The sequence below is a fragment of the Mustelus asterias genome, chromosome 22 (genome assembly GCF_964213995.1).
Source record: "Mustelus asterias chromosome 22, sMusAst1.hap1.1, whole genome shotgun sequence".
NCBI classification, from domain to species: Eukaryota; Metazoa; Chordata; class Chondrichthyes; order Carcharhiniformes; family Triakidae; genus Mustelus; species Mustelus asterias.
Window position 1 is genome coordinate 69,958,969 of NC_135822.1, and position 25,233 is coordinate 69,984,201.

At 46.9% G+C, this 25,233-nt stretch overlaps 1 protein-coding gene across 2 annotated transcripts in view; it reads right to left on the reverse strand.

The window, feature by feature from the left end:
• Positions 1-462: 462 nt before the first annotated feature.
• arhgap25 (Rho GTPase activating protein 25) overlaps positions 463-25,233 on the reverse strand; it is a 73,929-nt gene continuing 49,158 nt past the window's right edge. For both annotated transcript variants that reach the window (XM_078239591.1, XM_078239592.1), the window contains 6 exons: positions 24,047-24,179; positions 14,086-14,159; positions 12,218-12,339; positions 8,304-8,467; positions 4,324-4,880; positions 463-1,392 (listed from right to left, as the gene is read on the reverse strand). In XM_078239591.1, coding sequence (XP_078095717.1) covers positions 1,188-1,392; positions 4,324-4,880; positions 8,304-8,467; positions 12,218-12,339; positions 14,086-14,159; positions 24,047-24,179 — 1,255 coding nt within the window. In that variant the 3' untranslated portion in view covers positions 463-1,187. The remainder of the gene's footprint in view (positions 1,393-4,323; positions 4,881-8,303; positions 8,468-12,217; positions 12,340-14,085; positions 14,160-24,046; positions 24,180-25,233) is intronic.

Genomic DNA, 25,233 nt, shown 5'->3' on the forward strand with positions numbered 1-25,233 from the left:
ATTGCGAATATAAAAGCTCATGGTATAGGGTGTAACATGTTAGCATGGATAGAAGATTGGCTTGCTAACGAGTAAAAGGGTTATTTTCAACTTGGCAAGATGTGGCAAGTGGTGTGCCAGAGGGATCGGTGTTGGTACCTGAACTCTTCACAATTCAGATAAGTGACTGGGATGAAGGGATGGTTGCTGATGACACAGGCAGGAAAGTAAATGGTGAAGTGGACATAGGGAGGTCACGAAAGGATATGGATTAAGTAAATGGGCAAATATGTGGCAAATGTGGGAAAATGTGGAATTTTCCATTGTTGCACGAAACATAGAAAACATTGAAGAATTAAAAAGAACCAAATTATCCAAATGGTGAAAGATTGTGGAGCTCAGAAATGCAGAGGGATCTGGGTGCCCTAGTGCATGAATAACAAAAGATTAGAACACCGGTACTGTAAGGTAATCAGGAAAGCTAATAGAATGTTATAGTTTATTGCAAGGAGAATTGAATATAAAAATAGAGAAGTTATGCTTCAGTTATATAGGGCATTGGGTGAGACCACATCTGGATACCATGTACAGTATTGGTCTCCTTATTTAAGGAAAGATGTAAGTGCATTGGAAGCAGTTCAGAGAAGGTTTCCCAGATTAATACCTGGGAATAGGTGGTTTGTCTTATGAGGAAAGGTTGGACAGACTAGGCTTGTATCCGCTGGAATTTAGAAGAGTAAGAGGTGACTTCATTGAGACATCAGATCCTGAGGGGAATTGACAGGGTGGATGTGGAGGGGATGTTTCCTCTTGTGGGGGAATCTAGAACTTGGGGAGTTACTGCTTAAAAATAAGGAGTCGCCCATTTTTCTCTGAGCGTTGCTGAGTCTTTGGAATTCTCTTCCTCAAAAAGTGGTGGAAGCAGGAGTCTTTGAATGTTTATAAGGCACAGCCAGATAGATTCTTGTGAGGCAAGCGGAGTGAAAGGATATCGAGGGGGTAGGCAGGAATGTGGGGTTGAGGTTAAAACCAGTTCAGCCATGATGTTGTTGAAGGGTGGCGCAGGATCAAGGGGCCGAGTGGCCTACTTCCTGCTCCGAGTTCGGATGTACCTCTGTCTCTGTTAAAGGGGAATGTAAGAGATTTGATGTCTTTGTTACTGGTCAGTTCGGGAACCCTCTGCGCTGTGGTAAGTGCTTCTTGGGGATTCAAAGTGAGACATCGCGTTTTTCTGTCTGAAAGAAGTCCTTCAGCTCCTCCTCCAACACCTTGTTGCGTCTCTCAGCATCCACCTGTGCCCGGACTGCATTCTGGAGCCTGATATCCATGACTTCAAACAGCTTCTTTTCTTTCTCCAACTTCTCGTTGAGTCGGACAACCTTGGACAAGACTTGGTAATTCTCCTTTTCCAGACTGCAAACAAAAGCGGATGGATTTGGTCAGTGTGAATGGTCAGTAAGTGGGATGATAATACTGTAAATGGCAGAACCCTTAGGAACATTAACATACAGTGGGATCAGGGTGAGCAGGTCCACAGTTCTCTAAAAGTGGCAACACGGGGGGCCAAGGTGATTAAGAAAGCACATGGTACGCTTGCCTTCATCGGCCGGGGCTTTGAGTACAAGAGTTGGGAAATCATGTTTAAAGTTTATAGTTTATTAATTAGTATCATAAGTAGGCTTACATTAACACTGCAATGAAGTTACTGTGAAAATCCTCGCGTCGCCACACTCCGGCACCTGTTCGGGTACACTGAGGAAGAATTTAGCATGGCCAATGTAATTTGTAATTTTCTTTGTTCTTTTCCCCGGAAGGGTAGGGGGTTTTAGTTCAGTCGGGCAGCATGGTCGGTGCAGGCTTGGAGGGCCAAAGGACCTGTTCCTGTGCTGTAATTTTCTTTGTTCTTTGTTCAATGCACCCTAACCAGCACGTCTTTCGGACTGTGGGAGGAAACCGGAGCACCCGGAGGAAACCCATGCAGACACGGGGAGAATGTGCAAACTCCACACAGACAGTGACCCCAAGCTGGGAATCAAACCCGAGTCCCTGGCGCTGTGAGGCAGCAGTGCTAACCACTGGGCCCTGTTCAATCCCTGTCTTCCACTGCTCTCCCTAGAACATACGGCTACAAGACTTGGGGAAGAGAGAGTATGATAGCCGCTGGACCTGCATGGAGAATCCTTGACTGACCTCCCAGTAGGACTCGTAGAAGATGAGCTCCCTGGAGAAGGGTAATTACCAGGTGGAACTCGTATACCAAGCCCTGTATAAAGCAGGCCCCTGAGTGGGTCGATTATTGCATTGCACCAGTTGGGACCTGTTTGTGGTCACCACAGGCTTGTGGTTTTTGCTTTACTTTAATTTAGAATCATAGAATCCCTGCAGTATAGAAAGAGGCCATTCAGCCCATTGAGTCTGTCCCGACCAGAATCCCACCCAGCCCTATTCCTGCAACCCCACGCATTTATACCGTTAACGCCCCCCCCACCCCTCCCCCCCCCCGCCCCCCCCCTCCCCCCCCCCCGCCCCCCCCCCCCCGCCCCCCCCCCGCCCCCGCCCCCGACACTAGGAGTAATTTATCATGGCCAATCAACCTAACCCACACACCTCTGGAGTGTGGGAGGAAACCGGAGCACCCGGAGGAAACCCATGCAGACACGGGGAGAACGTGCAAACTCCACACAGACAGTGACCCAAGGCCAGAATTGAACTTGGGCTCCTAGCGCTATGAGGCAACAGTGCTAACCACTGTGCTATCGTGCCGCCCCAAGTGGCAATTTTGCAATAAAGCACCGTTCCTTTACTGCTGACTCCTGAGTTATTACAAAGAGGTAGCTGGGGTTTCAAACAGCATCTTCCATTACCTCAATGAAAGAAAGAAGGACAGAAAATGCTGGAAATACTCAGCAGCGTCTATGGAGAGAGTAACAAGGGTACCATTTTGGAGCGATGAGCTGGGAACAATTTGAAATACGATTGGTTTAGAGTAAGGGGTGGGTGGGGCAAGGGCTAAAGGAAGGTCACTGATAGGTTGAAAGACAGGAAGAGCTTGAATGAATGAGGTGTTACTCTTCCAGGGCCAAAGGCAAAAGGGATGTGGGGAAGGAAAGCAGCCAAGAAACAGCAAGTGTCTTCTCTTGCCCTTGAATAACACGAGCCACTTACAGTTTTAATCTACATTTACACTCAGGTTTCTACCAGTCCAATTTCTTTCAATAGGATTTGAGCAAAGCTAAGGATGCACGATAATTTTAAAAGCCAGCTCTCTGTGAGTTACATACAAACCCACGAGTCAGAAACATGAGTAGGCCCAGTGGCCCCTCGAGCCAGCCCCACCATTCAGTAAGATCGTGGCAGATCCCCACATTCCTGCCTACCGCCCGATAACCTTTTATCAAGAATCTATCTCACTCTATCTCTTCCTTAAAAATATTCCAAGGCTCTGCCTCAACTGCCTTTTGAAGAAGAGAATTCCAGAGACTCACCACCCTCTGAATGAAAAAGATTTCTCCTCAACTATGTCTTAAATAGGCAACCCCTTATTTTCAAACAGTGATTTGAGATTCTGGATTTTCCCACAAGAGGCACCATTCCCTCCACATCTACCATGACATTAATCACCTCAACTATTCAAGATTCTCTTCAATTATCATCAAAAGGCAAGCACACCTAGGAACTGAAGGCTGGAAGATGTCGGCCATTCCTTCACTGTGGGTCACTGGGTCAAATTTCTGGAGCTCCCTCCCTAACAGCACTGTGGGTGTGCCTACACCATATGGACTGCAGCAGTTCAAGAAGGCGGCTCACCCACCGCCTTCTCAAGGGGCAAATAGGGATGGACATTAAATGTTGGCCTAGTTAACAATACCCACATAGAGTCCCTACAGTGCAGAAGGAGGCCATTCGGCCATCGAGTCTGCACCGCACCCAGACACCCCCCCCCCAGCCACCACCTTCTCTCTCCCCCCCCCAACTGTCCTTCTGCCACTATGGGGCAATTTAGCATGGCCAATCCACCTAACCCACACATCTTTGGAGTGTGGGAGGAAACAGGAGCACCCGGAGGAATCCCACACAGACACGGGGAGAACGTGCAAATTCCACACAGACAGTGACCTGAAGCCGGAATTGAAGCCGAGTCCCTGGAGCTGTGAGGCAGCAGTGCTAACCACTGTGCCACATCCTGTAAATGGACAAGAAACAGTCTGGGATTTTGTTCCCTTCTCATTTTCTGTCTACTTCCCTGTTACTGACTTGTCAGGGGGTCAGATTATCAATGTACTTTGAACAAGGCGAGAAACTAAAAGTTTCTTCAAGAAGAGTTGGTTTGTGTTTGCCACTCACCTTTCAATTCTCTCCTCGTAACTTTCCTTCTCCAAGTTAAATTTCCTCCTCAGTTCACTGATATGTCTTTGGAGCTGTTCCTTACTCATTTCCCCCAAATTCAGCTCACTGCCTTCTTCTTCACTGTCCATTTGGCCTTCTTCCTGTTGGACCTTTACTGGGAGACTCGTACTTGTCGGAGAGAGGGAGCTGTCCATGTCCAGAAAAGCGAATAGACTGGGCGCAGCAGTCCTTTCCTTCCCCTGGCAGGAAGAATCAGCAGAGGTCGATGTTGGAGAGTGGTCAGAGGTGGAGAGCAGCTGGTAGGAATCGGAGAACTTGCGAATGTCCTGGGAAAGACATCTCCGGTGCCCCTCAGTCAGGGTTTCCTTGCAGTTCCTGACGTGGGAACTCTCTGCGTTCCAGGGATGAGTGCCGGAAGAGTCTTTCTTCAGGCTGTCAGACAGCTCTGTGCATCTCCTGGATGGGAGTGTTTGAGTCCTTTGGCGGGGGCTTTCAGTGCAGTTTTCCAATTCGTCCTTTGACGTGCTGTTGTCATTCCCATCATGTCGGCAGGGCTGTAGAGGAAAAAAAGTTCCTGTCAATATTCCCAATACTTCCCATTAAAACAGGGATTGCATTTCTAAGCTGCGTTCCATTTCCTCAGGATGCCACTTGGCACTTTACAACTCATGATGTCAGAGATCCTGGGTACCAGCAACCTTAGGCACGCCAAGAACAAAGAACAAAGAAAACTACAGCACAGGAACAGGCCCTTCGGCCCTCCAAGCCTGTACTGACCATGCTGCCCGACTTAACTAAAACCCCCTACGCTTCCGGGGACCATATCCCTCTATTCCCATCCTATTCATGTACTTGTCAAGACGCCCCTTAAAAGTCACTACCGTATCCGCTTCCACTACCTCCCCTGGCAACGAGTTCCAGACACCCACTACTCTGTGTAAAAAATCTGCCTCATACATCTCCTTTAAACCTTGCCCCTCGCACTTTAAAACTATGCCCCCCACTAATTGACTCTTCCACCCTGGGAAAAAGCTTCTGACTATCCACTCTGTCCATGCCTCTCATAATCTTGTAGACTTCTATCAGGTCTCCCCTCAATCTCTGTCGCTCCAGTGAGAACAAACCAAGTTTCTCCAACCTCTCCTCATTGCTAATGCCCTCCATACAAGGGAACATCCTGGTAAATCTTTTCTGTACCCTCTCCAAAGCCTCCACATCCTTCTGGTAGTGTGGCGATCAGAATTGAACACTATATTCCAAGTGCGGCCTAACTAAGGTTCTATAAAGCTGCAACATGACTTGCCAATTTTTAAACTCAATACCCCAGCCGATTAAGGCAAGCATGCCGTATGCCTTCTTGACTACCTTCTCCACCTGCATTGCCACTTTCAGTGACCTGTGTACCCGTACACCCAGATCCATCTGTCTATCAATACTCTTAAGGGTTCTGCCATTTACTGTATATTTCCTATCTGTATTAGATCTTCCAAAATGCATTACCTCACATTTGTCCGGATTAAACTCCATCTGCCATCTCTCCGCCCAAGTCTCCAACTGATCTATGATCCTGCTGTATCCTCTGATGGTCCTCATCGCTATCCGCAAATCCACCAACCTTTGTGTTGTCCGCAAACTTAATAATCAATCCAGTTACATTTTCCTCCAAATCATTTATATATATATTACAAACAGCAACGGTCCCAGCACTGATCCCTGAGGAACACTACTTGTCACAGCCCTCCATTCAGTAACGCACTCGTCCACTGCTACCCTCTGTCTTCTTTGACCGAGCCAGTTTTGTATCCACCTTGCCAGCTCACCTCTGATCCCATGCGGCTTCACCTTCTGCACCAGTCTGCCATGAGGGACCATGTCAAAGGCCTTACTGAATTCCACTTAGACAACATCCACTGCCCTACCCTCATCAATCAGCTTTGTCACTTCCTCGAAAAACTCGATCAAGTTAGTGAGACACGACCTCCCCTTCACAAAACCATGTTGCCTCTCACTAATACGTCCACTCATTGCCAAGTGGGAATAAATCCTGTCTCGAAGAATCCTCTCCAATAATTTCCCGACCACTGATGTAAGGCTCACCGGCCTGTAATTACCTGGATTATTCTTGCTACCCTTCTTAAACAAAGGAACAACATTGGCTATTTTCCAATTAGTCGATTTGAGTACAAACAGCACTAGACACCATGCATAATCCTATGCGAGGCCTTTAATGACTTGTGCACAAGGAGAAACCATTTTACATCTGTCCTGCAAGTGTTTCCGATGTTGCAAACAACTTAGCAATTATAGTCAATTACAGCAAATCAGAAACAAGCAATTTTTCTAATCCTTCATTTGCATATATATTCACCAATTAAATCCTGGCCCCTTCTCATTCGATGAAAAATTGACTTCTGCTAATCCTTCATTTGCATATCGTATCCCCATATCTCGTCTTTGGTATTTGTTAAGGAAAAAAATCTGGTCTTGCTCACCCTGTGGTGAAGGCCGAAAAGCAGAATGTTATGGGGCCTATGCAGATGAAGATTAGCCTGTTCATGCTGAATAGGAGACACTGACCCCTTTGAAGGTCTGTAAACATTTTCCACTACTGTTCAGAGAAGGCATGAAACTTTAATTTGGACAGTTTAGCTTCCGCACAAGTTAGCTCCCAAGCTATGAAACTTCAATCTGAGCATTTTAACTTCCACAATGGCGTGCTTGTTGAAGTGTCGTGACTGTTGTAATGTAGGAACGATGGCCACACACGCGGAGAGAGACACACACAGAGACATACACAGAGATAGATAGGTTCTTGATCAATAAGGGGATCAAGGGTTACGGGGACAAGATAGGAGAATGGGAATGAGAATCATAGTAGCCATGATTGACTGGTGGAGCAGACTCAATGGGCCGAACGGCCTAATTCTGCTCCTATGAGACACACATAGACACCCACGCACCTCAACATTTCCCTTGCTGGGTGTCACTGTGAAATTACGAGCCATTGGCCATTGAGAGGGAGAACGGATATCAGAGTGATGAACTGGTGAAAACAGTCTGCTCTGGTGAAAGTCAGCCTCGTCACCGGCTATCTTCATCGCCTTCAGTATCACCTCCATTCACACAAGGCATTCACGCCTCAGGTTTGATCCTGAGCTCTGTTGGGTAATTTGAGCTGGGACTGAGTAGATTGAACACTTAATAGCTGGGACAGTGGCAGTAACCATCTCCAGCCCGACAGAGAGCTTCCTTGTTCTCTCCTGCTCCCCCATCTACTTTACCCAACATTACTGGCTGTGTTTTCAGCTCCCTAAGGCCCCAAGCTCTGGACTGACCTCCCTGAATCTCAGCTCCCTGTAAAATGCTCCTCCCAGCTGACTTTGCCCAGACATTTGGCCACCTGTCCTCACATCTCCTTTGGTGGATCGGTGCCAAATTTTATCAAATTTTGGCTAAGATCAAATGTACTTTTGTTGCCCTGCACTTGGTTGAAGTCATGATGTTACACTCAGGCTTCATTTGAAGCAACTTTTTAAAGCGGCATCTCAGCCTTTTGGCTAAGATGCAAATGAGATCAAGCCTTGGAGGAGGTACAATGCCTTGGATCATGTAGATCAAGCCCAAGACAGGAAGTGAGAGCCCTGTCTTGTCAGCTTGGATCTGGAATGTCTCATTTGTTGAGACTTTGAATTGGACTTTGATTGGATTAAAATTGGATATAGAAACAAAAAAAAGTAATAATCTTGGGATGTTTTCCGAGGATGAAGTCACCTTTCGGTCATGCAGAACTTGAGTCTTGCTGAAAAAAGAGACATGTTATCAAAGCTTTGTGCCTTGCACTCATCAGGTTAGTTTGGCAACAGCAATGTACACTGCATGGTAAGAGAGTGCTGATTGATTGAAGGGGAGAGATTGAACACAACTTGCTGTTGACTCAGTGTGGAGTGATGGTGATAATTGGGTGTGTCTGATCTTACCATTGTGAAGGCTGTTTCTGTCGCCAAGTCGGCGGAACCCCAGCCAACCATACTTCGTTGCGTGGAGATTCGCAATGGGGAAGGAGGCTTCTGCTCGTGTTTCGGAAACAACTTGTCATATTTGCTGATCAGAATAGTCATCAACTTCTGAATCTGTGGTGTGCCTGTCTCAAAACAAAAGATGAAATATTGATATCTCTTGTCCAGTTTATTTAGTCGGATGAATCATAGAATCTATAGAATCCCTACAGTACAGAAGGAGGCCATTCAGCCCATCAAGGCCTATTCCCGTAAACCCACACATACACCCTACTATATGTGACACTAGGGTCATTTTAGCATGGCCAATCAACCTAACCCGCACATCTTTGGGACTGTGGGAGAAAACCGGAGCACCCGGAGGAATCCCACGCAGACATAGGGAGAGTGTGCAAACTCCACACAGTGACCAAGGCTGGAATCGAACCCAGGTCCCTGGCACTGTGAGGCAGCAGTGCTAACCACTGTGTCACCGTGCTGCACAAAGGGAGAGCGGTTAACTCAGTTGGCCAGACAGTTGGCCTATGGTTTGAGGCAGGGTTTGACCCTGATGTGGGTTCTGACTGAAGTGGGATGAGGGCTTGCTCCCTTGACCTGTCCCACAATAAAACTGGAACATGAGCTGTGATTTTGGAATCCTTGAACAATCGAGGAGGCGGACAAGGTAAAAAGTTGATGAAAGGAAGGATCAATGTAGTGGCAACAGTCCACTTTCACATCTGCTAGGTGGACTGCAGCAACTCACCAAGGCTCCTTTGATAGCACCTCCTGAACCCACTAGCTCTACCATCTAGAAGGACAAGGGCAACAGGAACACCGTAGCATTCCCTCCAAGTCACACGCCATCCAGATGTGAAATCATATCACTCTGTAACCTGCAAGCCTCCATGTTCCTCCAGTGCATCTCCCCACAACCCTATTACTTGCAGCCTTGTCTCTAGACTGCCAAGGGGTACCTCAGCGCCCTCCTAATGTATCTACATCCCTCTCTCTCTCTCTCTCTCTATCTCTGTCTCTCCTCCTTACAGACATATTCACCAAGCTATTGGTCACTTCTCCTCATCACGCTGGATGTGTCTTGGCGATGGCCTAGTGGTATTATCGCTAGACTATTAATCCAGAAATTCAGCTAATGTTCTGGGGGACCCAGGTTCGAATCCCGCCACGGCAGATGGTGGAGTTTGAATTTGATTTTAAAAATATGGAATTAAGAATCTACTGATGACCATGAAACCATTGTTGATTGTTGGAAAAACCCATCTGGTTCATAAATGTCCCTTTCGGGGAGGAAATCTGCCGTCCTTACCTGGTCTGGCCTACATGTGACTCCAGAGCCACAGCAATGTGGTTGATTCTCAACTGCCCTCAGGCAACTAGGGATGGGCAATAAATGCTGGCCAGCCAGCGACACCCATGTCCCATGAATGATTTTTTTAAAATCCTGTCAAACACCCTGGATGTTCCAGTGTGTTAAATCGCAATGTGAATACAAATTGTTGTCCATCGTGAGGTCAAGTCATGGTGAATCAGGGCTGGAATGTGAAATCTAATCACTACTTCTCAATGTCTCTTCCTGGATGTTGTTTCTTTCCTGCTGGCTCACTAGATGTTCCCTTGATTGTTAATGTAGCTAGCTTGATCTGACATTGTACACTTGAGCATTTACAATCCATTTGATAAGAGAGAAGGTGGGAGGTGGTGCTATTGGGGTCCGTGATCTTGGGAATGACACTAAAATAGGAGGTATCGTTGATCGCGAAGAAGGTTATCAAAAATTACAGGGGGATCTTGGTCAGTTAGGGAAGTGGGCCGAGGATTGGCAAATGAATTTCAATACAGATAAGTGTGAGGTGTTGCATTTTGGAAAGTCAAACCAGGGTAGGACCTACACAGTGAATCATAGATCCCTACAGTGAAGGAGGAGGCCATTTGGCCCATCGAGTCTGCACCGAACACAATCCCCCCCAGGCCCTATCCCCATAACCCCATACATTTACTCTAGCTAGTCCCCCTGACACTAAGGGACAATTTAGCATGGCCAATCCACCTAACCCGCACATCTTTGGACTATGGGAAGAAACTGGAGCACCCAGTGAATCGAACCCCGGGTCCCTGGCGCTGTGAGGCAGCAGTGCTAACCACTGTGCCACCGCGCCGAATGGTAGGGCCCTGGGGAGAGTTCAGGAACAGACGGACCTATGAGTACAAGTATATAGTTTGTTGAAAGCGACGTCACAGACAGAGTGGTGAAGAAGGCGTTTAGCACACTGGCCTTCATCAGTCAGGGCATTGAGTAAAGGAGTTGGGACATTATGTTACAGTTGCAGAAGTTGCTGGTGAAGTATATCTAAATGTTCTAAATTCAAGTGATTGCATTGAAGGATACATTGGAGAAGGAGAAGAGAAATGGCTGCCAGATCACATCAAGCACTGTACTTGGAAGTGATTGGTGCCATATGAAATGTGTTGGTCGAGGGCCGGTATGATGTGAAATGGTGAGTCATTTTCTTTCTTTTATTTCTTTCTCTTCTCTATCTCCCCTTCCTTCAATGTGACCTGCTCTGATAAAGATAGAAAGGCAGCTAAACTCTTTTCAGGCATCACCTAACATCACCCCAACCAGTACTCGGAATGGTTCTTAATCATTCCTGGGATGTGGGCATCACTGGATACGCCCAGCGTTTATTGCCCATCCCTAATTGCCCCTTGAGAAGGTGGTGGTGAGCTGCCTTCTTGAATTGCTGCAGTCCATTTGATGTAGGTACGTCCACAGTGCTGTTAGGGAGGGAATTCCAGGATTTTGACCCAGTGACTGAAGGAACGGCAATATAGTTCTCAGTCAGGGTGGTGAGTGGCTTGGAGGGGAACTTGCAGGTGGTGGTGTTCCCAGGTATCATAGAACATAGAACATTACGGCGCAGTACCGACCAGTGAAACCAATCTAAAGCCCATCTAACCTACACTATTCCAATATCATCCATAAATCTTTGTTCTTCTAGGTGGTAGAGGTTCACAAGATGTTGAGGGGTCTGGATAGGGTGGACTCTCAGAGGCTATTTCCAAGGGCTGAAATGGTTGCTACGAGAGGACACAGGTTTAAGGTGCTGGGGGGTAGGTACAGGGGGGGATGTCAGGGGTAAGTTTTTCACTCAGAGGGTGGTGGGTGAGTGGAATCGGCTGACGTCGGTGGTGGTGGAGGCAAACTCGTTGGGGTCTTTTAAGAGACTTCTGGATGAGTACATGGGATTTAATGGGATTGAGGGCTATAGATAGGCCTAGAGGTGGGGATGTGATCGGCGCAACTTGTGGGCCGAAGGGCCTGTTTGTGCTGTGACTTTCTATGTTCTATGTTCTATGTATTGGTCTTGGGTTTGGAAGGTGCTTTTGAGGGGCCTTGGTGAGTTGCTGCAGTGCATCTTTTGATGACACACACTGCTGGCACTGTGCTTTGGTGGTGGAGGGAGTGAATGTGGTGCCAACCAAGCGGGCTGCTGTGTCCTGGATGGTGTCGAGCTTCTTAAGTGTTGTTGGAGCTGCACCCATCCAGACAAGTGGGGAGTGTTCCATCACACTCCTGACGTGTGCCTTGTAGATGGTGGAATCTGAGGAGTTAGATGGGGATTGCTGGCTGCAGAATTCCCAGCCTCTGACCTGTTCTTGTGGTAATGCTAAGTTGATATCGCAACTTCCGTCTGTCTCTATATTTGCCCCATTAAGAAAACACAACTGAGCTCAGAATATAGGCGTGCCAATTGTCCATCTCCTGCCCCTCTGCCATGCCAGATGTTGAGTTCCAGCACCTTGCACAGGAGACACTTTGTATAGAGATGGGAGCTGTCCATGGTGGAGAATTCAGACAGAGCTGTCGAACTTGCCTCTCATGATGGCCACCGGATCTTCGATTTTGGGTCTGAGGAGATTCACCCCGATGACGGTTGCCAGATTGTCCACGCTCATTTTGTTGACGCTGGCATTTTGCTGCACTTCGTGGAGAAACCTGTCCAGAGAACAGAGAAGAAACATTCACCCTGCACCTTCTGGGAACAATGACCAAAGCCATTTTGTGGAGAACAACCACACCAGGGCCAATCATGTACAATCTGAAGATTATAGTCATAGAATACTACAGAAAGAGGCCATTCGGCCCATCGATACTCTGCCAGCTCTCTTGAACGATAATCCAGTTAATCCCATTTCCCCGCTCTTTCCTCACATCCTTATGTTTTTATTTCTTTTGACATTTATCAAATTCCCTTTTTGAAAGATACAATGGAATCTGTTTCCAGCACCCCATCAGGCAGTGTATTCCAAATCCCAACCAAAGCAACCTGATCCCTCTTCTCATTTCTACTAATGACATTCAATCAGGGCCCTCAGATTATCTATCCTTTGATGACTGGAAAGACCTTTTCTTCATTTACTCTATCTATAACCCATGTTATATAACTTCATTTACTCTATCTATAACCCATATCTCCATCAAAAATACCCCCTGCCCCACAGGGATACATAATCCTAGGAATCATTCAATATTCATTCCCATTATTAAATTGAGCCTTCCGATCCAATATGGTTGGTTATTTGACGAGTGATACATGTAGAGGAAGCGTGTGAAACACTATTCTCAGAGCCGGGATTAGATCAATTCGCTTGCTGCCAAAAAGGCTCCCTGGTTTCATCCCGCATCTGTTTGGTTGACTTGGTATTCTCCAAAGAGAAAGGCCATTAGGAGATAATGCTTCGATATTGTGATGGGAAGTACCACCACTTTGTCCATTCCCTCGGCTTTACATTGAGAACCTTTATCCACCAGTCTCACCTATTGCTGCCAGGGCAATTCCCATTCCAACATTGCTCCATTATATATTCAAGTGGTTGTACGATTGCTTTAGGAGCTGATCACATGATGCGATGTGATGTCATTTCACAGGCTGTTGTTAAGTTTCATTTCCTGTTCTGTGCAGAGAACATCTCGTTCAATAAACCTGTTGACTGTTACTTTGAATCTACACGTGCAAACCATGTCTTTTTCTTTTTGTCTGAAACCCACAACCCCTAACAGAGTTATGACAGTACGCAATCCAACATTGCTGTACTTCCAATCCAGCATTTCTCTCTTCCCAACTTCTTGTCCATGTTTCCAGCCCATTTCCCTTTACTCCCATCTTCAATTCCACAAATCTGATCTCAATCTGAGGTTCCTCTGTTCCTTTTCCCATTACACTGCAGGAACTCTCCAGAGCTCCCTCGACAGCATCTTCCAAACCCATGCCCTCTACCACCCAGAAGGACAAGTGCAGCTACCTGGTAACACTACTGCCTGCCAGTTGCCCTCCAAGCTACCTACCATCCTGACTTGGAAATATATCAGCCATTCATTCACTGTCACTGGGTCAAAACCCTGGAAGTCCCTCCCTAACAGCACTGTGGGTGTACCTACATCTCAGGGACTGCAGTGGTTCAAGAAGGCAGCTCATCAGCACCTTCTCTGGGGGGTGGAGGGGGGAAGTAGCTATGGGCCATAAATGCAGGTCTAGCCAGCGACACCCGCATCCCAAGAATGAATTATTAAAATATCCTCATATCCTTCATTTCCCACTCCCATGTCTGTCCATTCCCATTGTTGTATCCCTATCTCCCAACCAGCAATGTTTACAACGACATATTCCTCCAGTGCCATAGGCTTTTGGCCAAGAATCCTGGACTTCCCATTCTGATTTTCCAAAGATTCAGGGTGTCTCACCTGCAGATGTAGCTGAGAAGGTTGCAGTTTATCTGGGGCAATAATTCCAACTGCATCATCAGCTCTTGCTGCCCCTGTCAAGAGAAAAAGAAACCCTCCGTCACACGCCAAACCAGATTATCATAAAGCAGAGAGATTGAATGAACTGGGATTATTCTCCCTGGAAAGACGGAGGCTGAGGGGGTGACCTGATAGAAGTTTATAAAATTATGAGGAGTATCGATAGGGTGAACAGTTGGAAGCTTTTTCCCAGGGCAGAAATGACAATTACAAGGGGGCACAAGTTCAAGGTCAGGGGGGAAAGGTTCAATAGAGAGGTGCGAGGGAAGCTTTTTACACCGAGGGTGGTGGGGGCACTGCCAAGTGAGGTGGTTGAGGCAGATACATTAGTGACATTTATGAGTTATCTGGATAGACACATGAACAGACGGGGGGGGTATAGAGGGATTCAGGCGGTTGATCTAGGTAGGACAAGGTGATCAGCGCAGGCTTGGAGGGCCGAAGGACCTGTTTCTGTGCTGTACTGTTTTTTGTTCTTTGTTGTTCTACATCTAGCCCTTTTTAAAAACACTTAGTGCTATTCCTGCATCCTTTCCCTGTTCCCTTTTAAATTTCTTTATTTTTTTAAATATTAGAAATATTTTGATCCCCAAAGGGAACAATAGCACTTAAAAGAAAAGTAAGAAGTCTCACAACACCAGGTTAAAGTCCAATGGGTTTATTTGGTAGCATGAGCTTTCGGAGCGCTGCTCCCTCATCAGGTGAGTTCACCTGGTGTTGTGAGACCACTTACTGGGCCTACCCAAGTCCAACGCCAGCAACTCCACACCATCACTTATAAGAAAAGTTTGAGCTTCCAGCTCACAACTTATAAAGATGACACAAGTCTGTATATTCTCCCCGTGTCGGCGTGGTTTTCCTCTGTGTGCTCCGGTTTCCTCCCACAGTCTGAAAGACGTGCTGGTTGGGTGCATTGGCCATGCTAAATTCTCCCTCAGTGTACCTGAACAGTGGCGGCCAGGGGATTTTCACAGTAACTTCATTGCAGTGTTAATGTAAGCCTACTTGTGGCACTAATAAATAAACTTAAATTTAAGATTTTTTCCTGTAACAAACAACTAAAAAACATTATTGACATAATATTTTTGTGGTTTAGCTTTACTTCGAACCACAGAATACCCACCTTCTCATTTTTAAAATAGGTGAAAAGCCCACTATCAGGTATACATTACAACAGCCTTGGAGCGGAGTCGGCGGTGTTGGACTGGGGTGGGCACAGCAAGTAGCCTCACAGCACCAGGTTAAAGTCCAACTGGTTTATTTGGTAGCACGAGCTTTCGGAGCGCTGCCCCTGCACTCACCTGATGAAGGAGCAGCGCTCTGAAAGCTCGTGCTACCAAATAAACCTGTTGGACTTTAACCTGGTGTTGTGAGACTACTTACTGAACATCCTTGGAGCAGACATTCAGTTCTCCCAGAAACAGTCTAAAATTATTTTTAGATCCTGACTTTTTATTTCTGTTTTTTTTAAATTTCTCACCCTGGTAACTTCTAGTCTCAGAATTGTCCTTCATGGTGAGAGTATTACTGGAGACCCTCGCTTTAACGCTAGCTGGTCGAACTTTCCATCTTCGTTTTAACTCCTCACAAATATGTTCTTTCCAAATCGAGCATGAGCTCCCACCCACATTCCCATGCAATGTGAACAGGAGAAAGCTTTAGCTACTATCTGCTCTTTCTCTCGCGCCCAGATCCTGGTAAAATAACTTCTCTATGATATACATGTACATACAGGAAAGCCTATAACCCGATATCACAATGCTTCCCATCTCAAAGCCCATCACCATAGCAATGTGAATCACATGGGCTTTGTATCCAGGCAGATGATCGGCTATCCTCGATGAACTCTCTTTCATCTTGGAACAAAATGGACAGTTTCAAGCACAATATTTCCAACCTGACATTCTCAACACTTTTCTGGGACTTTGGAGACTCCCAGTCTATTAGCTGTGAGCACACGGGTTGCTGCCATTATCTCCAAGTGTAAGCACCTTGCCCCTTATTCCCAGTTAAGCAATCCCATTAATGACTTTAAAACTACTCAGACTTGCTATCAGATAGGTTTAAGAAGAGTCACATGACCCACTTCATTTTCTCTGAACCTAAAGACAGGGTCCCAAAACATAACAATCTAGAAACTTCATAACAGCAGCATCAATGTTGTTGATGGAATCGGCTCCTCCTTGTTCAGATTTCCATGTCTAAGCATCTCTCTGCATAGAACTTTGAACCTCTCCCTTGTGTGTGAGCTGAAATTCATGACCTCAGGTTGCTGACTCACTCATCGTTGGCAATAGTTTCTCATGGTATTAACTTTTCAATACAGTCCCTAATTCTATTGTTCATACTACCTCCTGTAATAAGTCTTCAGAGGCAGAAGTTCCTTCACCAAAATCCCTTTATTTACTCTAACAGCAGTACACAGAGTGCCCGTAGTTATCAATCTATCTCTGGGGTGTCAGAGGAACTGACACTCCCAGTTCAAAGAACAAAGAACAGTACAGCACAGGAAACAGGTCCTTTGGGCCCTCCAAGCCTGTGCCGCTCATTGGTCCAACTAGACCATTCGTTTGCATCCCTCCATTCCCAGGCTGCTCATGTGACTATCCAGGTAAGTCTTAAACGATGCCAGTGTGTCTGCCTCCATCACCCTACTTGGCAGCGCATTCCAGGCCCCCACCACCCTCTGTGTAAAAAACGTCCCTCTGATATCTGAGTTAAGTACAAGGCAAAGACTTCCTGATTGGCCCATCAGTTGGATCCCTAACCTTAGTACATGGGCGGCATGGTAGCACAGTGGTTAGCACTGCTGTTTCACAGCTCCAGGGACCTGGGTTCGATTCCCGGCTTGGGTCACTGTCTGTGTGGAGTTTGCACATTCTCCTCCTGTCTGCGTGGGTTTCCTCCGGGTGCTCCGGTTTCCTCCCACAGTCCAAAGATGTGCGGGTTAGGTTGATTGGCCATGCTAAAATTGCCCCTTAGTGTCCTGGGATGCGTAGATTAGAGGGATTAGCGGGTAAAATATGTAGGGATATGGGGGTAGGGCCTGGGTGGGATTGTGGTCGGTGCAGACTCGATGGGCCGAATGGCCTCTTTCTGTACTGTAGGGTTTCTTCTATGATACATACTCCAATAGGCCAACCTCAATGGCCTGATTGAAGTCATTACATCCCTTTTCATATTAATAACAAATACTTTTAAATAAGGAACAGTGTAAATCAGGTGAAGCTTCCTTACCCACAGAGGGGAGTGCCAAGAGGTGCCAGAGTGTGGAACACAAAATTGAGGTGAATACTTCAAATGCATTTACAGGGAAGCTAGCCCAGTACCCGAGAGGGGAAGGAAAAGGATATTCTGGTGGGGTTAAATGAAGTGGGGTGGATGGAGACACATCTGGACATTAACAGCAACATGGAGTTGTTGTGTGATGTACAGCGGATGTAAGTATGAACACTTTGAGATACGTTTGTGTATTGTCTGGTGTTCTGCCTTTCGAGATAGACAGTGGAACATTCTGAGCTTCCAGGCATGTTACTGAATACAGCAATAGGGGGTAATGTTTTTAACTGTGTGTCACCCTAGTGTACAAGAAGATAGGTTCTGAAGTATAGCACATACCGATTGCATATGGAATTTTTCTCCATTAACATTGGACAGCAGTGTTGGGGGAGGATGGAATTATTTGATTTGATTTGATTTATTATTGTCACATGTCTTCGTATACGGTGAAAGGTATTGTTTCTTGCATGCTATACAGTCAAAGCATACCATTCATAGAGAAGGAAAGGAGAGAATGCAGAATGTAGTGTTAGTCATAGCTAGGGTGCAGAGAAAGATTAACTTAATGCGAGGTAGGTCCATTCAAAAGTCTGATGGCAGCAGGGAAGAAGCTGTTCTTTAATCAGTTGGTACGTGATCTCAGACTTTTGTATCTTTTTCCTGATGGAAGAAGGTGGAAGAGAGAATGTCCGGGGTGCTTGGGGTCCTTGATTATGCTGGCTGTTTTTCCGAGGCAGCAGGAAGTGTAGAGAGTAAATGGATGGAAGGCTGGTTTGTGTGATGGACTGGGATTCATTCACTACCCTTTGTAGTTTCTTGCGTTAGAACGTCACCGGTGACAACTTTGTATTAGATGTCAGCTGTAAGGGTCAGCTGACCCAGTAAACCATGGAACCATGAATGATGTGATGGTCAGCTGACCAGCTGACTCACTATAAATAAGAACCTGTCGGGAATTGTGGGAAGCTTGGATTGGCCCAGGGCGAGGCCCCAAGTTTGGAGTAATGAAGTTTCTTTATTAAACCTTTCCTTTGATTTATAAGCTGGAGTAAGTTTTGTCATATTTTTATTGTCTGCATTTGAAGAGTTCCTTCTGAAGAAACATCTTGTGGTCTTGGGCAGAGCAGGAGCCATACCAAGCTGTGACACAACCAGAAATAATGCTTTCTATGGTGTAAAAGTTGGTGAGAGTCATAGTGGAAATGCAAAGTTCCTTAGTCTTCTGAGAAAGTGGAGGCATTGGTGGGCTTTCTTAACTATAGTGTCGGCATGGGGGAACCAGGACAGGTTGTTATGCATTGTATTATGCATACACGGTGTTAACAATTTCTCCTGAAGCTGCCGGCTCACTTGAAAAATGGACATAGAGTCTTAGAGTCATAGAGGTTTGCAGCATGGAAACAGGCCCTTCAAACCAACACGTCCATACCGCCCAGTTTTTACCATCAGGCTAGTCCCAATTGTCTGCATTTGACCCATATCTCTCTCTACCCATCTTACCCATGTAACTGTTCAATGCCATGCTAGAATCATTACAAAGAAGCAACCTTTAGACAATAGTCATTGGAATGACTTGTTGGAATTGACATCTGAATGGAAGTAGGAATATTATCACCACATTCAAAGTTGTTAAAAAAGTGATGAACTTCAACAAGAGCCGCTGAATGTTCCAAGAGGTCATGTGGCGCAGTGGGTTAGCGTCTCTGCCGCTGGGCCAGAAGCTCTGGGTTCGAGTCCCACCCCAGGACTTGATGGCCAAGGAAGGTGCTTTCATAACATAGAACATAGAACATAGAAAGCCACAGCACAAACAGGCCCTTCGGCCCACAAGTTGCGCCGATCACATCCCCACCTCTAGGCCTATCTATAGCCCTCAATCCCATTAAATCCCATGTACTCATCCAGAAGTCTCTTAAAAGACCCCAACGAGTTTGCCTCCACCACCACCGACGTCAGCCGATTCCACTCACCCACCACCCTCTGAGTGAAAAACTTACCCCTGACATCTCCTCTGTACCTACCCCCCAGCACCTTAAACCTGTGTCCTCTCGTAGCAACCATTTCAGCCCTTGGAAATAGCCTCTGAGAGTCTACCCTATCCAGACCTCTCAACATCTTGTAAACCTCTATCAGGTCACCTCTCATCCTTCGTCTCTCCAGGGAGAAGAGACCAAGCTCCCTCAACCTATCCTCATAAGGCATGCCCCCCAATCCAGGCAACATCCTTGTAAATCTCCTCTGCACCCTTTCAATGGCTTCAACATCTTTCCTGTAATGAGGTGACCAGAACTGCGCGCAGTACTCCAAGTGGGGTCTAACCAGGGTCCTATAAAGCTGCAGCATTATCTCCCGACTCCTAAACTCAATCCCTCGATTAATGAAGGCCAGTACGCCGTACGCCTTCTTGACCGCATCCTCCACCTGCGAGGCCGATTTAAGAGTCCTATGGACCCGGACCCCAAGGTCCTTCTGATCCTCTACACTGCTAAGAATGGTACCCTTCATATTATACTGCTGCTTCATCCCATTGGATCTGCCAAAATGGACCACTAAGCATTTATCTGGGTTGAAGTCCATCTGCCACTTCTCCGCCCAGTCTTGCATTCTATCTATGTCTCGCTGCAACTTCTGACATCCCTCCAAACTATCCACAACACCACCTACCTTGGTGTCGTCAGCAAACTTACCAACCCATCCCTCCACTTCCTCATCCAGGTCATTTATGAAAATGACAAACAGCAAGGGTCCCAGAACAGATCCCTGGGGCACTCCACTGGTCACTGACCTCCATGCAGAGAAAGACCCCTCCACAGCCACTCTCTGCCTTCTGCAGGCAAGCCAGTTCTGGATCCACAAGGCAACAGCCCCTTGGATCCCATGCCCTCTCACTTTCTCAAGAAGTCTTGCATGGGGGACCTTATCGAACGCCTTGCTGAAGTCCATATAGACCACATCCACCGCTCTTCCTTCGTCAATGTGTTTGGTCACATTTTCAAAGAACTCAACCAGGCTCGTAAGGCACGACCTGCCCTTGACAAAGCCGTGCTGACTACTTTTGATCATACTAAACTTCTCTAGATGATCATAAATCCTGTCTCTCAGGATCCTCTCCATCAACTTACCAACCACTGAGGTTAGACTCACCGGTCGGTAATTTCCCGGGCTGTCCCTGTTCCCTTTCTTGAATATAGGGACCACATCTGCAATCCTCCAATCCTCCGGAACCTCTCCCGTCTCCATCGACGATGCAAAGATCATCGCCAAAGGCTCCGCAATCTCCTCCCTCGCCTCCCACAGTAACCTGGGGTACATCCCATCCGGTCCCGGCGACTTACCAACCTTGATGCCATTCAATAGTTCCAACACATCCTCTTTCTTTATGTCCACATGCTCGATCCTTTCTGTCCACCGCACACCAGCAGTACAACCACCCAGATCCCTTTCCACCGTGAATACCGAGGTAAAGTATTCATTAAGCAGCTCCGCCATTTCTAACGGTTCCGCACAAACTTTTCTCCCTTCACCTTTTAAGGGTCCTATGCCTTCACATCTCATCCTTTTACTCTTGACATATTTGTAGAAAGCCTTGGGATTCTCCTTAATCTCACCCGCCAAGGCCTTCTCATGACCCCTTCTCGCTCTCCTAATTTCCTTCTTAAGCTCCTTCCTACATCCCGTATACTCCTCTAAATCCTTAACACCTCCTAGCTCTCTGAACCTTCTGTACGCCTCTCTTTTCTTATTCACCAGGTTCATCACAACCTTCGTGCACCACGGTTCCCGTACCCTACCAACACCCCCCTGTCTCATCGGAACGTTGTCATGCAGAGCTCCAGACAAACATTCCTTGAAAATCCTCCACTTTCCTTCGGTACTTTTCCCCAAGAATGCCTCCTTCCAATTTACCCGTCTAATTTCCTCCCTGATGACACTGTATTTCCCTTTACTCCAGAGAAACACTTTCCTAGCCTGCCTGATCCTATCTCTTTCCAATGCTATCGTGAAGGAGATAGAATTATGATCGCTATCCCCAAGATGCTCACCCACCGAGAGATCCTCCACCTGTCCAGGTTCATTAGCCAGCACCAGATCAAGTACAGCCTCTCCTCTAGTAGGCTTATCCACATACTGTGTCAGGAAACTCTCCTGGACACACCTAACAAACTCCTCTCCATCCAAACCCCTAGCCCTAGGGATATTCCAATCTATGTTTGGGAAATTAAAATCTCCCATCATGACAACTCTGTTATTCCTACATCTCTCCAGGATCTGTTTCCCCATCTGCTCCTCAACATCTCTGTTACTATTGGGCGGCCTATAGAAAACACCCAGCAACGTTACCGACCCCTTCCTGTTCCTAACCTCCACCCACAGAGACTCCGTAGTCAATCCCTCCACGGCGTCCACCTTCTCTACAGCCGTGACACTATCCCTGATCAACAGTGCCACTCCCCCCCCTCTCTTGCCTCCCTCCCTGTCCTTCCTGAAACATCTAAAACCCGGCACCTGAAGCACCCAGTCCTGTCCCTGAGACATCCAAGTCTCCGTAATGGCCACCACATCACAATTCGAAGCAGCAATCCACGCTCTAAGCTCATCCACTTTATTCACTACACTCCTGGCATTAAAATAGACACATCTCAGACCTTCAGCCTGAGCACTTCCCTTCTCCATCACTCGTCTAACCTCCCTCTTACCCTGTTTACATTCCTTATCTATTTGCGAGCTAACCTCCTCGCTCTCAGTCCCCTCATTTCGATTCCCTCCCCCCAACCTTTCTAGTTTAAAGTCTCTCCAGTAGCCTTAGCCAACCTTCCCGCCAGGATATTGGTCCCCCTGGGATTCAAGTGCCACCCGTCTTTTTTAAACAGGTCACACCTGCCCCTAAAGAGGTCCCAATGATCCAAGTACCCAAATCCTTGTCCCTTGCTCCAGTCCCTCAGCCACGCATTCATTCTCCACCGATTCCTGTTCTCACTCTCCCGCGGCACAGGCAGCAATCCCGAGATTACTACCTTTGCATTCCTCTTTCTCAGCTGTCTACCTAACTCCCTATATTCTCTTTTCATGACCCCTTCCCTCTTCCTACCTATGTCAGCAGTACCTATATGCATCACGACCTTCGGCTCCTCTCCCTCCCCCTTCAGGATTTCTGGGACTCGACCAGAGACATCCCGGACCCCTGCACCAGGGAGACAAACCACCATCCGAGAGTCAAACAAGGTGGGCATCAATCTGACAATCCTTCCAACACGGGTCAATGGCAAGCGGTAAGAGTGGGAGAAACTCCTGGTCAGCCACGTCAGATGTGGAGTGGTGCCCCTCAAGCTATAAGCCTCTGGTGACAGATTAGTGTCACCTGTTCCAGGGATAACCTGACTATGGTCACAGATGAAAGTCTGACTCAATGCACCCACTAACTGGGAGACGAGATACAACAATCAACAAGATATTCCAGTTTCTAATCAGCACTTCAAGGATTCATCCCAGTAGAGGTGGTGTGTGTCTAACGGAGTTGGTATGGCTGACATTAGTGACGCTTCTGCGAACTCTGTAAGAATCTATTCAATTTGTGGCGTGTAGCAAAATGGGTCCAGGCACTAAAGCTCTGGCAACGCGTCACACATCATTTTCTATCATTGCTGGAGTGGATTTATTCCGCCTCTCTTTGTGAAAACATTTTTGGCCTCTGTCTGCTGTTCCAGAATGAGTTCCTGAGGTGTACAGTCAGACGTCCATGTTATTCCTCTGAGTGTTGCCTTGGCTGTCATTTGAACTTTGCTGCGTTCAGTTGACCATAAAGAATCTCTTAGTGTACAACTTCATCCATCTCCGACTTTGGGTCTTGCTGGAGCCACAAGATGAGGCAGTCCCCTGATCAGCATTCCCCCCCCCCGCCCCGCCCCTCTCTCCAACCACCCCGCCAACCATCCCACTTCCCCCACAATGAAAGGCTCATTGAGGCCCACACACAGCCTGATTTGGGTCAATGGGACAAGCAAGGTTGAGTTATCTGCACACGTTCTACACTGGCTCACTGACCTGAGCTGGGCAAATCCTACTATTGATGAGCTTGAGTGAGGAGTTCACAGACAAACCAGTTTCCTGGATACACCTATTGCCAGTGCTCTACTATGAAGATTGATCAGCAAAGGGGGGGGGAGTGTGGTGGCATGGTCCCTTCAAGAGGTGCGCCTTTGCCTGCCATGTGACTGGCCAGAGCCAATGGAGCGCAAACTTGTGAACTTGGGCCAATTGGGAGCAAGGGCGCGTATCCCCAGGGCTGTGAGTCTGCATTTGGAGTTGGGGTGTTGTTAGGAGTAGACCTGTATAGCTGTGCTGTTAAATCCTTTGTTGTATATGGTTCTTCTTATCAATAAATCCTTTAGTTAGCTATGTGCCACATTGAGTCACCTTGAGTTATTACAGGCAGGCCCTCTGGCTCTGCAAGCCATCCAATCTTTCTCTTCGCATCATTTAACAGAAGTTATCGTGTCCTCTCACGAACTGTTCATCCATGGCGTGCTGCACAGCAAGTCTCAGACATTCAGTTTCGTTCCTCAAATCAACACAATGTACATCCCACACTGCACTGCGGGACACAGAGAATAACAACACTTACCTCCTGCTCATTGCTGTTCATTAGTTGGCTACAGGCAAGGAAATCGTCATACTGAGACCAAGGAATGACTGGTTCTGGAAGCTCTCTGAGGTATAACTTAAACAGAGAGGCAACAGTGTGCACGTCTGTATCCCTGGAAAGAAAGACAGGTTGCAATATGTCAAGACTGAGTGACTGTACAATGGATTACATTGGATATATTAGAAGGAACTTACTCAGATAATCACACACATGGTGTTGTCTACACTTCCCGCTGCCTCGGGAAAGCAGCCAGCATAATTAAGGAGCCCACACACCCCAGATATACCCTCTTCCACCTTCTTCCGTCGGGAAAATGATACAAAAGTCTGAGGACACGTACCAACCAACTCAAGAAACAGCTTCTTCCCTGCTGCCATCAGACTTTTGAATGGACCTACCTCTTATTAAGCTGATCTTTCTCCACACCCTACCTGTGACTGTGACACTACATTCTGCACCCTCTCCTTTCCTTCTCCCCAATGTACTCTGTGAACGGTACATTTCATCTGTATAGCGTGCAGGAAACAATACTTCTCACTGTATCACAGTACATGTGACAATAATAAATCCAATCAAATTAACTAAAAAACTGACTCCGGAATCCAGAGAAAACACAACACAGAATAGGGGAGCTGTTGTAGTGACATTGTTTTATATGGTTACAGTAGCATTGTCCGAGGCAATTGAGAGCATTTGATGTTGTCTGAACCAGTAACAGTCCAAAGGTGTGCGGGTTAGGTTGATTGGCCATGCTAAATTGCTCCTTAGTGTCCTGGGATGTGTGGATTAACAGTGTAAATATGCGGGGGTTACGGGATAGGGCCTGGTTGGGATTGTTGTCGGTGCAGACTCGATGGGCCGAATGGCTTCCTTCTGCGCTGTAGGGATTCTATGAAAGTAGTGAAACGCACGGGGCAATTTTAATTCCGTAGTGTGCCCGCCATTACACTGGAGGTAACTTTGACCTGTGTAAAATAGGAGATAAGGAATCCCTGTTTTCATTTGCTGCCACATTTATTTCAGATTACCAAAGCTGTCGAATGAAATTGGAAGAGGCATTGACAGCCCCACCAATATTGCTCGCTTTACACAAAGGTCCCCATGATCTCAGGCTGAAATCAACTCCTGTTTCATATGTTAGCCCACCAATCCAGGATAGTGCTCTG